General features: G+C 36.7%; 1 protein-coding gene across 2 annotated transcripts; it reads right to left on the bottom strand.

Moving 5' to 3' along the window:
* Positions 1 to 1,550: 1,550 nt before the first annotated feature.
* Positions 1,551 to 13,734, bottom strand: fam76a (family with sequence similarity 76 member A). 2 transcript variants are annotated; one of them, XM_062962049.1, is made up of 10 exons: positions 13,577 to 13,734; positions 12,225 to 12,289; positions 11,805 to 11,859; positions 11,566 to 11,718; positions 10,581 to 10,735; positions 9,386 to 9,472; positions 8,725 to 8,856; positions 6,429 to 6,564; positions 5,781 to 5,882; positions 1,551 to 4,787 (listed from the first exon to the last, which is right to left on the bottom strand). In XM_062962049.1, the coding sequence occupies exons 1-10, from the start codon at positions 13,655 to 13,657 to the stop codon at positions 4,701 to 4,703; spliced, it is 1,053 nt and encodes a 350-aa protein (XP_062818119.1). In that variant the 5' UTR covers positions 13,658 to 13,734; the 3' UTR covers positions 1,551 to 4,700. The 2 variants fall into 2 exon arrangements, with proteins under 2 accessions (XP_062818119.1, XP_062818120.1); XM_062962050.1 differs by lacking the exon at positions 8,725 to 8,856.
* Positions 13,735 to 14,568: the final 834 nt, after the last annotated feature.

The raw sequence follows: 14,568 nt of genomic DNA, 5'->3' as shown, positions 1-14,568 counted from the left end.
TGATTGCAGAGGGACATGGTTACAAGAGAGCTAGCTCTTCACAGTCCCAAACTGAAGAAAGTTGGCGTGGGATTGTGGTGGGGTCGGCTCTGCTGAAATGGGACCGTGCGGGAGAGTCCTGTGGATACAATGGCGCACTGGGAAAGACACATAAACGGGCCCGAGAAGTAAACATAAAATAGTTACTACTCTCTAAACCAGGCCTGGGTCAACTTCGGCCCTCCTCCAGATGTTTTGGACTTCAACTCCCACAATTCCTAAGTTGGAAGTCCAAACACCTGGAGGAGGGTCAAAGGTGGCCCGTGCCTGCTCTAAACCACCGTGTAATTTCCAGATAGGCGTCTGCTTTGGAGACATTGTCTCTTCTTCCAGTACAACTGTAAACAACTTTTATGTTCTGAGTAAAACCATATATATATATATATATATATATGCATAATTAAGAAGATTTGTCATTGCATGTCAATATTTAGGCGGCCTTTAACTCTGTATATGATCTGCCTGTCCACCTGGAACCTTATTGTTGTAATAATAATAATAATAATAATAATAATAATAATAATAATAATAATAATAAACTAATCATTTGCAACATTTGAATGCATCGTTTTTTGGTCTGCCTGTCTACCTGGAACCTTATTGTAATAATAATAATAATAATAATAATAATAATAATAATAATAATATAGTTTGCAACATTTGAATGCCTCATTTTCTGGTCTGCCTGTCTACTTGGAACCTTATTGTAATAATAATAATAATAATAATAATAATAATAATAATAATAATAATAATAATAATAATAATATAGTTTGCAACATTTGGATGCATCATTTTCTGGTCTGCCTGTCTACTTGGAACCTTATTGTTATAATAATAATAATAATAATAATAATAATAATAATAATAATAATAATAATATAGTTTGCAACATTTGAATGCATCATTTTCTGGTCTGACTGTCTACTTGGAACCTTATTGTAATAATAATAATAATAATAATAATAATAATAATAACAATATAGTTTGCAACATTTGAATGCATCATTTTCTGGTCTGCCTGTCTACTTGGAACCTTACTGTTATTATAATAATAATAATAATAATAATAATAATAATAATAATAATAATAATAATAATAATAATTCACAACATTTGAATGTATCATTTCCCGATCTCTCTGAAAAGGGGGAAAAAAATCTATAGAGTGCCAGCAGTCATATCACTATTTGGTAGAGCTCCAATATTGTCCTTTCCAATAGCTGTCCAAATCTCAAGCCAATTTGGGAAGGACAAGGGATGCAGGGCAACAGAACCGAACCAAACCGAAGTTTGCTCATGCTTGTTGTATCCCAAAAGAAAGAGGCATATAAGTTCTCTTCTCGCTTTTGATACTTGTAAGCTACTTATCAACTGAAGAATAGGGTCAAATGGTTTCAAGCAATAGAACAAAAACCTACAGGAAGTGCCATTTAAACCCCCACACAGATACATAATAATAGACGCTGTTATTTGGGGAGATTGAAGGACAGACATCCAAGAAAGCGCAATTACAGAAAATACTGTTTAATCCTGTACATACATCAAATTCCGCCATAGCACCAAATGTTCTTTATACTTCGCGTGCTTGGATTAGGCCTAAGCCAAGGGGAAAATAAATTGACTTTCTGCCGACTCAAACCAAGACATAGACAAAATATATCCCAACGCGAAACCGCGGAAAGATCCCACCCGTCCCCAAACCGGTTTTTGTCCATTTTGCACTTCTTTTTTGTACAAATCCGAGCTCCCTTTTAACACCACGAATATTACAAATATAGAAAGAAAAGAACAGCATCACTATAAACCACCCACTTGAATGCATGATCCACTTCCACAAATAAGAAAAGAACAAAGGCCCTCTCTTTACAGGAAAATCCTAACTTTTCTCATCCGAGGGAGCTAAAAAACATCCTCCCCCGTTAAAATTTCTACGAACCAGCTTCTTTCAAAAGATGCCTTAAGTATAAAAAAATTAGTGTTCTGCTTTACACTTTGTGGCAGGTTCTCACACGCCGTCTTCCCTTCGAAGCAAAACAAAGGAAAATAATAAATAACCCACAGTTGTGAAATTATTTCGGTTATGCTTCCTTCTGTGCCCTGAGGCTTGTCGTTCTTCAAAGTGCGGCTGGAGAAAAGCATCCTTGACTCGGTTGCAGCAGAAGTCTCTTTTTAAAATCATTTCAAAAGGCAAATCTTGCATTGCCCTGTGTGTCGGTGTTTCTTTCTCTCTCTTTCTCCCCTGAGCCATTTCTTCAGATGTGTTTCTGCAGATGAAGCTGGTCAGAAACGACTCGTGTGATTTCAGCGGTTTTCCCCCAAAGATGCCTTGACGGAAGCGGTAGAGCAATTCTCATTCCATCTTTCCATTAGCATGGAGTTCATGAGTTTAGACCCTCTTTTGACAGTTCTTGCTCTGACCCATCTCATGTTTCCAGTGAAATGATTAGCCCGAAAGACATACAACAACCCTGAAATGATTATTGTTTCATAGGACAGCCATTCTCCTGTCTTGTAACTCTCCAAGCTCCTTTTGCATCACAATAACCATTCCTTTCTCCTGCCCTGGACATCATTCCACAGATATATAAACCTCACTTGCCTAGTTTCCAACACACCTCACAACCTCTGAGGATGCCTGCCATAGATGTGGGCGAAACGTCAGGAGAGAATGCTTCTGGAACATGGCCAGACAGCGCGGAAAACACACAACAACCCAGAAATGATTATTGTTCCATGGGATATCAATTCGCCTTTCTTAAACCTCTCCAAGCTCCTTTTGCAAGGCCACAATCAGCAACACCATCATAACCATTATTTTCTCCCGTCCTGGACATTATTCCACTGATATATATATCAACCCCACTTGCTTTGTTTCCAACAGACCTCACAACCTCTGTGGATGCCTGTCATAGATGTGGGCGAAACGTCAGGAGAGGATGCTTCTGGAATATGGCCATACAGCCCAGAAAATTCACAGCAACCCAGAAATGATTATTGTTCCATAGGATATCCGTTTTCCTTTCTTAGACCTCTCCAAGCTCCTTTTGCAAGGCCTCATTCAACAGCACAATAATCATTCCTTTCTCCCGCCCTGGACATTATTTCACAGATATATAACAACCCCACTTGCCTTGTTTCCAACAGACCTCACAACTTCTAAGGATGCCTGCCACAGATGTGGGCAAAACATCAGGAGAGGATGCTTCTGGAACATGGCCATACAGCCCAGAAAATTCACAGCAACCCAGAAATGATTATTGTTCCATAGGATATCAGTTTTCCTTTCTTAGACCTCTCCAATCTCCTTTTGCAAGGCCACATCCAACGGCACCGCAAGAACCATTCCTCAAAATTCTGCATAGTTGTGTCTTGCAAAAATTAACCCTATATTTTGCTGAGAATAGTCTCACCCTGACTGTGACTTTTGTATGAAATCCACTAATCTTGATCAAGGAAGTGCCCAGCTCTAAATAAAAGCAATGCCATGGAAGCCAGCATAATAATAATAATAGTAATAATAATAATCATGTTGCAATCCCAGGCAATAGCAGAATTAATGAGAAGCAATTGGAAAAGCTGACATTATATGAGGATTTGAAGGTTGAACTGCAAAGACTCTGGCACAAGCCAGTTAAGGTGGTCCCAGTGGTGATCGGCACACTGGGTGCAGTGCCGCAAGATCTTCGCCAGCACTTGGAAACAATCGGTGCTGATAAAATCACAATCTGTCAGCTGCAAAAGGCTACTTGGATCTGCATGCATTATTCGCTGATACATCACATAGTCCTAGACACTTGGGAAGTGTCTGACGTATGATCCAATACAACAGCAAGCAGAATGGTTTTGTTTGCTGTGTACTCATCCTGTTGTGTATCAAATAATAATAATAATAATAATCCAGCATATATATCTTGTTTGCTGTATCATACTATGTCTTTGTGTCAATAATAATAATAATATTTTTGAAAAGAAGTTAATTCCCAATCAGTGATCAGTATAGTCAGCCAGAATAACAAAAATTCCAATTAGTAATCCAACTTTACCTTCGAATTAATGTCCCCAATTATTCAATTAAGAGATCATTATGCTATTAAGACTTTAAATAGACTGTCAATGACTTAAAACATGATCCCCAAACAATTCTATAGAACAGAATGAAAAGAAATGTTTGCAAAATGGCATCAAGGTGCTCCAAAGAACAGCATGAAAGCATCATATGAGAAAGCAGCATTTGGAAAATTCAGAATGTGAATAAGAGTACTAAAGTAGCTTCCCACAAAGGAAAGCCTACCTGGAGACAAGGCCACAGGAGACTGTGGAGGACCCAGAAGCAACACATTCCCTCTGTCCAGGCCAACCCAATGGCAGCGAAAATCAGAATATAGGAAATCCCTATATTCAGCCAGTTCGTGGGCTTGGAGGAACGGGGGCGGCAGTGGAAGATGCACCGCAAATCCCCCCCCCCCCATCTTCGTAGTATGATAGGAAAATAAAAGATTACAAACCCAACACACAAGCATGCTATTGAATGGGCACACACAGAGATTTTTCATTGCATTCGCAGCAACAACGGTTTAAAGATTCCAGTCGAGCCTGTTGAACGAAGGGATTTATAACCAAAAAGGACTCCTCGATACGGGAGAGATCCCCCATTGTGCCTAAGGGGAGGTGATTGCCCCAGACTTCTCTGTCTTTTTGCCCTTCGACAAAGCTGCGGCTTGTTTCAGGAGCTCTCTGTTCTTGGTCTATTGGGGGAAACAACCAGAAAAAGAGAGAAAAAACAACGTGCTTGAGTGCACTGTGGTCTACTCTGCAACCATGGACAAGTACACACAACCCCGGACTGAAAGGAACGAAAATAAGCAAAGAAGGATGCAAAACAAAAGCAAGCCCTGCTCAGAGAAAAGTTCTGTGATATTATATATAAGATACAGTAGAGTCAGTCTCACTTATCCAACATTCGCTTATCCAACGTTCTGGATTATGCAACACAGTTTGCCTCCTGCCGGATTTAATTTCCAACAATGTTGCTACTATAAGTTCATTTTTGCAATTCTATTTTTATTTGTAGTGAATTTGTTAGTAGCTAATTTTTAAAGACAATTTTTCAATATATTGCGATGGTGCTAAATTCATAAATACAGTAATTACTATTTATTTATTTATTTCCATCATTTATATCCCACCCTTCTCACCCGAAGGGACTCAGGGCGGCTCACAATCTGGCAAAATTCAATGCCATATATAGTCAAAAAATAAACATAGGCAATTAAAACAATCAATTTAACATAATACAATAAATACATTTAAAACAGTACAATAAAAATACTTAAACCATTCATCCACAAAAACCTTGCACCTAAACCTTAATCCAGACCGAGTCAAAGCCAACATAATTCATTCATTAAATGCTTGTTCACAAAGCCAGGTCTTCACCTTTACTACATAAAGTTACAGTATTTTGGGCTGCTTTTTCTGTTGGTTTGTTGTAAAGCATGTTTTTAATGCTTAATTTGTAAAATCATAATATAATTTGAAGTTTAATAGGCTTTTCCTTAATCCCTCATTTTCGCTTATCCAACATTTTCGCTTATTCAATGTTATGCTGGCCCGTTTATGTTGGATAAGTGAGACTCTACTGTATTATTATATGTGATTGTACAAACTCTGTCTATTATAATAAATATCTACTTGATCTCATGCAAACTCCCTGATGGACCAAATTCATTAAAAATCACCTGCAATTGTTCTGTGACTTCCTTGTGAGTCTTTTCCATTTGGTTCATTTTGACCCTCATCTGGGACTCCTGGTATTGCAGGTCAGCCTTCAGCTCAGTTATCTGCAAACCGAACAAACAACCACAAGGAAAATAACACAGTTTGAATTGCACTGAATGTATGTTCAATAGTGGGATGCATCCCTGTAGAATTCCAATATGGATATTAGTTACACAATTCCCTTAGCAGTTGAATCATATGTACCACTACTACTAATAATCTTTATTTAAGCCCCGCCAGGATCATGCTTGTTGAGTCCCATTTCCCCACAAAAGAGGCGGAATTATTAATATAATTATTATAATTATTAATATAATTATTATAATATAATATAATTAATTATAATTAATAATAAATAAATAATTATCATAATCATAATACACTATTATAATGGTATATTTATATATTACATACAATATTACTAATAATATTACAATATAGTGTTACAGCACAATATAACAATATATAATGCTTATATTGTGCTATACGAATAATGTAATATATTGTATATACATATGACTTGTAAGCCGCCCTGAGTTCCCTTCAGGGTGAGAAGGGCGGGATATAAATGTCGCTAATAAATAACTAAACAAATAAGGAGGCACTACCTTTTTCTCTTTCTCCAGAATCATCTGATCTTTCTGATGCAACATTTTCTTCAGCGTGGCCACTTCTTCTTTCAGCTGAGCTATGATGACAAAGTGGTCAGTGCCGGGAGAGTCCAAGGCCAGGTCCGGAGAAAAGCTAAGGGAGACAAAGAGAGCTCAAGTTGTATATCATGGTCGTTCAATCCATAGGGAGAGGTTAGAGCATCAGGCATAACAACTCCATGGTCATTCAGTCATTCTCACTCACTGAGATTCTCTTATTTATTTGCAACATTTATATCCCACCCTTCTCAAGTTATATGTATATACAATACATTATATTATTAGCACAGCACAATACAAGCATTATATATCACTATATCATACCATACCACTATACTGCAATATCATTAGTAATATTACATGTAATATATAATATACAATTATAATAGTGTATTATTATTATATTGTTCTTATGCATTTGCACACCTTCCATGCATAATGCCCTGTGCTCCTTGCGTCTAATGTGATTTAAGCAACAAAAGCTTGTTTTTTAACTCTGAGTAACGTATTTTTTTCTTATATAATGCCACATTAGCAGCACTGCAGTTATGTTCAAGAAAATAATTACAAACAATGAAGTCAGCACTGACAGCAGCAACCTTTCTCATAATAATAATAATAATAATAATAATAATAATAATAATAATAATAATAGCAGGAATGACTGTTTAGTGGCAGTTTGCTATACACATCTGTTCTCATGTTCAGTTTGTCTTTTTATCTGTGTTCATGTTTTCAATCCACCTTTTCCTACTGCTGTTATCTTCACCAAGCATTACATTTTTCCATTAGAGGTGGTTAAATAATATATGGTGGAAGATATATTACCGAATGTACTAATATCCACTGGTTTAAAAAATGTTTTTGCAAACATTCTTCTACCAGAATAATATATTTTCAATATGCATTGTCTTTCCAGGCCACACAATAATGTATGCCATTGTTTTCACTATTGTGCCCCTTACTGCAACATGAAAAAAACTTTTGGGAAAGGGGGTACTGTATTTTTCATGGGAAGGGTTCTTAAAAGGAGAATTAACCCTGGGTTGCTGAGAATTTTCCGGGCTGTATAGCCATATAGCCTGGAAAACTCACAGCAACCCAGTGATTTATTTATTTATTAGCGACATTTATATCCCGCCCTTCTCACCTCAAAGGGGACTCAGGGCAGCTTACAAGTTATATATACATACAATATATTATATTATTAGTACAGCACAATATAAGCACTATATAAACACTATATATTATTATATTGTACTATACAACTATATTGCAATATTATTAGTAATATTACATGTAATATAAATATACAATTATAATAGTGTATTATTAATATATTGTATTACATTATATATAATATAATATAATATAATATAATATAATATAATATGATTCTGGTCATGGAAGCCTTCGACAACACAATATTCTGACTATGAGCCTGCCATTTATTTCAGTGGGTTATTTCTGCTCTCTAGTGGCATCGAACAGATACTGCAAGAAGCTGTGTTAATCACAATTAAATTCCAAACAAAGTTCTTCAGAAATTGTAAATACATATGTATTTATTTATTTATTATTTATTTGCTACATTTATATCCCGCCCTTCTCACCCCGAAGGGGACTCAGAGCGGCTTACAAATTAAATTTACATACAATATTATATTATTAGTATAGTACAATACTGCCAATAAATTACTATATTGTACTCTCTCTCTCTCTCTCTCTCTCTATATATATATATATATATACACACACACACATACATTTAAATGGTACTCAGATTATAAAAGGACTAGTAAGAATAAAAGCAGACACACACCCACACACATACTTGCAATTCTAGTGAATATTTTAAAAAGACACATTAAAATATACCTTATATAGCATGCATGGGAAAACTTGGGCCCTCCAGGTGTTTTGGACTTCAACTCCCACAATTCCTAGCAGCCTACCGGAGGGCTGCAGTTTGCCCGTGCCTGATCTAGCATAACCTTGTCTCCGCACCTCAGGATTTCCTGCCTTGATATGTCTATATCTAGTCACCACAGACAACGGAGAAGTGGCAGAGAAGCATAAGGGACTGTCTAGCAACGAATTCAGATACACGCAGAGGCCCTGGCCTGCCACCTGGCCCATGCTCCTGACACAATGCGCTCTAGGAGGACACCCATCAGCATGGAGTAAGTACTTCCACAGGTGAGACAATTCCCAGGGTTGGGAAGGAAACAGGGAAGAAAATATGTGGTCTCACTTCAGGACGTCAGTGCCTTGAGAAACAGGACAATCCTGGGCAGCGAGACTCTGTTGGGAAGCAGCCCACTGCGCCAACACGGACGGGGCACTCTGGATAGGGGGGCAAAGCGCCTCGGGAGAGGAAGGAACGCTGAGAATTAGAGAGGAAAGGGAGGAGTGAAAATATGCACAGCAAGAATGGAACAAAAGTTTAACCTCAGCTCCCTCTATCAGGGAACCCTAGCCTGCTATCTCAATTGAGAAAAAAAATAAGAAAGAAATCCCAACACATTTTGCATAACGCGGCTGCAGAACAGAAGCTAGAGAGGGTTGGGGCTTGCCTTCTCCCAGGATAAGACAGGGAGGAAATGGAAGGATTTAAGACACTTCTGCTTGACAATACCTTCTCTCACTTTCCCCCCTCTCCCATCTCTCTCTTCTGCACAACCTGAACTGAAGCTGCTTCTCAGGACATCTAAACTGCATTGTATAACTAAAAGAACACAGTTTGTTGCCCAATGTTTTCCCCATAGTGACAAAGCGGTTCCACAAGAACCCTCAAACTTCAGAAGCATTTTACTTTTTAGCCTCTAAGCAGTGGGACACTTGTTCTAAAATCTTTTATTTTTAGTCCACAGACCAGCCTTCCCATCTACACTCTCAAATTTTAACTGGCTCACCTGTCCCCATTGGCTGATATAGCATCAAACTTGGGCTTTTTCTTTGGAATTTCATTCTGAATAGAAGATGTAGACAACGTTTTCTGGCTGCAAAAGGAAACAAATCACAGGCATTAGGGCTGCAATTCTACATTTGGATTCCTGGATATATATTTTTTCTATTACTTGCCAAAATCCAAATTTTCTTGAAGAAAATGAAGGCGAGATTACTTTCAATGCACTCATTTTTAAAACCTGGATATGCTCAGTAGTTAAGCATTTTATAACAAGATAAAAGAACTACACTCCAGATAAAGTAACCTGGCTACTTTATCTGTACAGATGGGTTTCTGTCTATATAGTTTTATCATATTCAGAAACACTAGTTTGGATCCTTTTGACTACAATTAAAAAAATAGTATATATTAGGAAAGTGGTGTGTCATATATGGTTCTCCACCTTCAATTTTTTTTCCTATACGTTTCATTTTGTCCTTACAATAGCATTATGAGATTGGCTAGATTAAGGAAGAGACAGAAAGACAGATGAACAGACAGATAGTATGTGGTGGTGGAAGGAAAAGAAAGAAAGAAAGAAAGAAAGAAAGAAAGAAAGAAAGAAAGAAAGAAAGGAAGGAAGGAAAAGATATAGGCAAACAGGTAAGAGAAAGAGACATTGGATCCAGATCATTACTTTAACTTCACAGCCAAATCCAGACCGTAATAATTTTAAATCAGGTTTTTTAAATTATATTTTACTGTATTTTAACTTGCATTCATGAAACAAATATTAATTGTTTATAAAATTGCATTTGTCTTGTCTTCAATTTTAACTGGAAAAATTTCTGTTATTTTTCTCTGCCTTGAGTCCCTTTGGGAAATAAGGTGGGGCAGAAATGAAGTAAATAAATTAAATAAAAATACAAATTCTATTCTAAGAATAAGGTTAACAAAATCACAATATCTTTCCAACTCTCACATTTAGTATAACTATCATATCCAAATCATCTATATTCCTCATTGCAGTCAGAATTTTGACAGTGACATGTTTCTGCATCAATAAGAAGGTGCCTGGCCTTGTTAGTTTTTTTTGTTGAAGGATGCAAAGTTGATTACACAAGAGAGATGGTGGTGTTGAGCCCTTGACTTGCTACTTCCCTTCTGCAAAAGAAATGTATGAAGCTAAACATGTTAACAGCAGAGCGATGCGCAATTACCTGTAGTGGCTGCTGCTGGTAAGTCGGCCATACTGTTCCTTCTCTTGCAGGCTGGTTCGGGAGGATGTGCTCAGGTGTTTACGTTGCTCTTTGGTCTTCTGTAGCACTCTTTTATAGGACAGCGTGCAAAGCCAACAGAGTAGCTTCCCATCCACCTACGGACCGTGAAACAAGTCAACCAGAAACACAAGGTAATATTTCCTATCCTTTACCGAACAAACAAACAAAGGTGTTTCAAAAAATGCTTAATGATTTGGAGTGAGCATCCAAATCTAAATTTCCAAATCTTGGATACAAATGCTGACTGGAACACAGTTATATTTTAGATTTTCCAGGATTTAAAATATATATATGAGAATATATATATATATATATATATATATATATATATTAGTGGGAGTTCTTTTTTATATTTATTTACACTTTAAAACTTTATATTCCAGGAAAATAAACAAGCAAAATATAACCAATACAAGCAAGGGATCTTGACATCTAAAACCAAGTAGTATTTACGTCATCAAATATGACAGATACATGCAAAAAATAAAATTAAAAGATATTATTTGAATTAGAATGGTTAAGGTGAGGTTTGTTTGACTCAAGGTGAGTCAAACTTCTATGTTTCACAAGCTGGTACGCATCAAAAAAGTACCAAATTTATCTCCATCATTTCGTACTTTGGGGGCTGGAATTTGATACATCAATAGAAGTATAATTCGAAGTCATATTCTCACTATATTCTGCTCTGGTTGGGTCTCATCTGGAGTACTGCATTCAGTTCTGGGCAACTCATTTTATAGGCCAGACTATTCCAAACAGCAAATTGTGAATACTGGAGAAATAACAGGATGGCAGCTGTAGTTCAACACAATCTGAAGGGCCACATGTTCCTCAGTCCAATGACACAGATAGATGTGACAGTGCTCAGAATCTATGCACAATGGGTAGCCCATTTCCCATAAGGAACAAGGACAGAGATACTCACTTTTTTCCTATCGTCTTTCCTGTCAAAGGCACACTGTTGCTTGCACTGCTCGCAGGAATGAGGTGGCCCATATTTCTTCTCAGAGTTTGTACACCGCTGGCACTTGTTCCCAATAAACGCTGCAATTATATTGCAGTACTGGCAGGGTTTGGGCTTCAAAAATAAACATCAAAGGTAGAAGATATTCAGCATGTCATGTCAAAGTGATCACCCTTTACAGGTTAGGTAGGTATACATACCGTTCCATAAAGTTTCACGTTCTGAGCACACTTCTTGCATATTGTGTTGGTTTTGCTAGAAAATCAAGAAAGAGAAACATTAATGGATTATGGGGGGAATGAGCAACAGGAAAAAATGAGTATTTTAATGGATTTTCATGAATGTCATATTAATATAATATATTGTATATATACATATAATATTGATATTACAATGTAATACAATATAATAATAATACATTACTATAATTGTCTATTATATATTACATGTAATATTGGATATACATGTAACTTGTAAGATGCCCTGAGTCCCCTTCGGGGCGAGAAGGGCAGGATACAAATGTGTTTGGGAGAAAAGGAACATTGTAAAGTCACTTTTTAAACCCTATCATAAAGTTGATGGTTCGGGCTTTCTCAAGCACACAAAATCTGAGCCTTTACCTTTCTTGCTGGAATTCAGTTCTACAGTAAGTACATTTAACAATGGGGTGTGCAATCCGACATTCCTGAAAGAAAGAAAGATTATTACAATACAAATCCATATATGAAAAGGGCAGATTGTCATAAAACAGTCAGTAAAATTATTATAATAATAATTATAATTAAATTCATTATTATTAAAATGTTATTATTATTACAATACAAATCCATATACGAAAAGGGCACATCATAAAACATTCAGTAAAATTATTATTATTAAAATCATTATTAAAATATTGTTATTACTTTACAAATTCATACATGAAAAGGGCACATCAACATAAAACATTCAGTAATATTATTATTAAAATTATTATAATTAAAATCATTATTATTAAAATATTGTTGTTAATATTACTATACAAATCCATACACAAAAAGGGCACATCATCATAAAACATTATTATTATTATTATTAATAAAATTATTATTATTAAAATCAATATTATTAAAATATTGTTGTTAATATTACTATACAAATCCATACATGAAAAGGGCATATCATCATAAAATATTCATTATTATTATTATTATTATTAAAATCATTATTATTAAAATATTATTGTTAATATTACTATACAAATCCATACATGAAATTGTCACATCATCATAAAACATTCATTATTATTATTATTATTATTATTATTATTAAAATTATTAAAATCATTATTATTAAAATATTGTTAATAGTTTAAGGTAAACTAAAATTTAATAATAATAATAATTTTGATAATTTTACTGAATATTTTATAATGATGTGCCCTTTTTGTGTATGGATTTGTATAGTAATATTAAAATCATTATTGTTAAAATATTGTTGTTAATATTACTATACACTCCATACATGAAAAGGGCACATCATCATAAAATATTCATCATTATTATTGTTATTATTATTAAAATCATTATTATTAAAATATTGTTAATATTATTATACAAATCCATACATGAAAAGGGCATATCATTCAGTACAATTATTATCAAAATTATTATTATTAAAATTATTATTATTATTAAAAGACAAATACATGTGTGAAAAGGTATTTCTGATATATCAGGAACTCAAAAGGCACCTGACAACAAAGCAGGCCTCAAAAAGGGGAAGCAGCCGCCTTCGCAGTCCTAGCCCTCACAAGTGTTTGGGACTCCATTTCCCAGAAGCCCCTGCCGCCGCCGGTGATGAGGAGGCATTCTGGGAGCTGTAGTCCAAAACACCCTGAGGGCCAAGGGGTCCTGGCAGCCGCCGCCTCAGCCGCCCGCCTCCCGTCCCTTCTCCTCCCTCGCTCCCTCCGTCCCCTTCCCGCCGAGCGGACCTTGCAGAGCTGCTGTCCCTGGCTGAGCGCCTCGAAGGAGCAGCGCTGGTGGCACTTGGTGCAGGCGTACAGTGCCGCCATCCCGCCGCCCCGCACTGACAGGACAGGCCCGGCCCAGCCACGACGCCATTGGCTCTGCCAGGCGCCACTCACGCCCCCGGGGGCGGAGCCTCGGGTCTCACCCGGAGGCGCATTGGCTCCCGGGGGGCGTCACTCAAGCGAGGAAGGCGGGACTCCCGCGTTTGTTGTGTGGGAAGACCCGGCCTTGAGAGAGAGGGAGGGGCGCGGTGACGTCACCCCCGTTGCACAACTAGGCCTCTGCGGCCATAGAGATAGGAATAATAGAGGCAGCGTCCCTCTTGAAAGCGTCGGTCTTGAGAGTAGATTCAAACATTTTCCCAATATGAGTCTAAAGTAAACACACTTCCATCTAATGAGGTTCAATTGTACTATATGAGTCTACACTGCCATCTAATGTGGTTCAATGGCAATACATGAGTCTACACTGCCATCTAATGTGGTTCAATTGTACTATATGAGTCTACACTGCCATCTAATGTGGTTCAATTGTACTATATGAGTCTACACTGCCATCTAATGTGGTTCAATGGCACTACATGAGTCTACATTTCCATCTAATGTGGTTCAATGGCAATACATGAGTCTACACTGCCATCTAATGTGGTTCAATTGTACTATATGAGTCTACACTGCCATCTAATGTGGTTCAATTGTACTATATGAGTCTACACTGCCATCTAATGTGGTTCAATGGCAATACATGAGTCTACATTTCCATCTAATGGGGTTCAATGGCAATACATTAGTCTACACTGCCATCTAATGTGGTTCAATTGTACTATATGAGTCTACACTGCCATCTAATGTGGTTCAATTGTACTATATGAGTATACATTGCCATCTAATGTAGTTCAATTGTACTATATGAGTCTACACTGCCATCTAATGTGGTTCAATTGTACTATATGAGT

Source organism: Anolis carolinensis, unplaced genomic scaffold (assembly GCF_035594765.1).
Source record: "Anolis carolinensis isolate JA03-04 unplaced genomic scaffold, rAnoCar3.1.pri scaffold_10, whole genome shotgun sequence".
Classification (NCBI taxonomy): Eukaryota; Metazoa; Chordata; class Lepidosauria; order Squamata; family Dactyloidae; genus Anolis; species Anolis carolinensis.
This window is presented reverse-complemented; position numbering and strand designations above follow the sequence as displayed.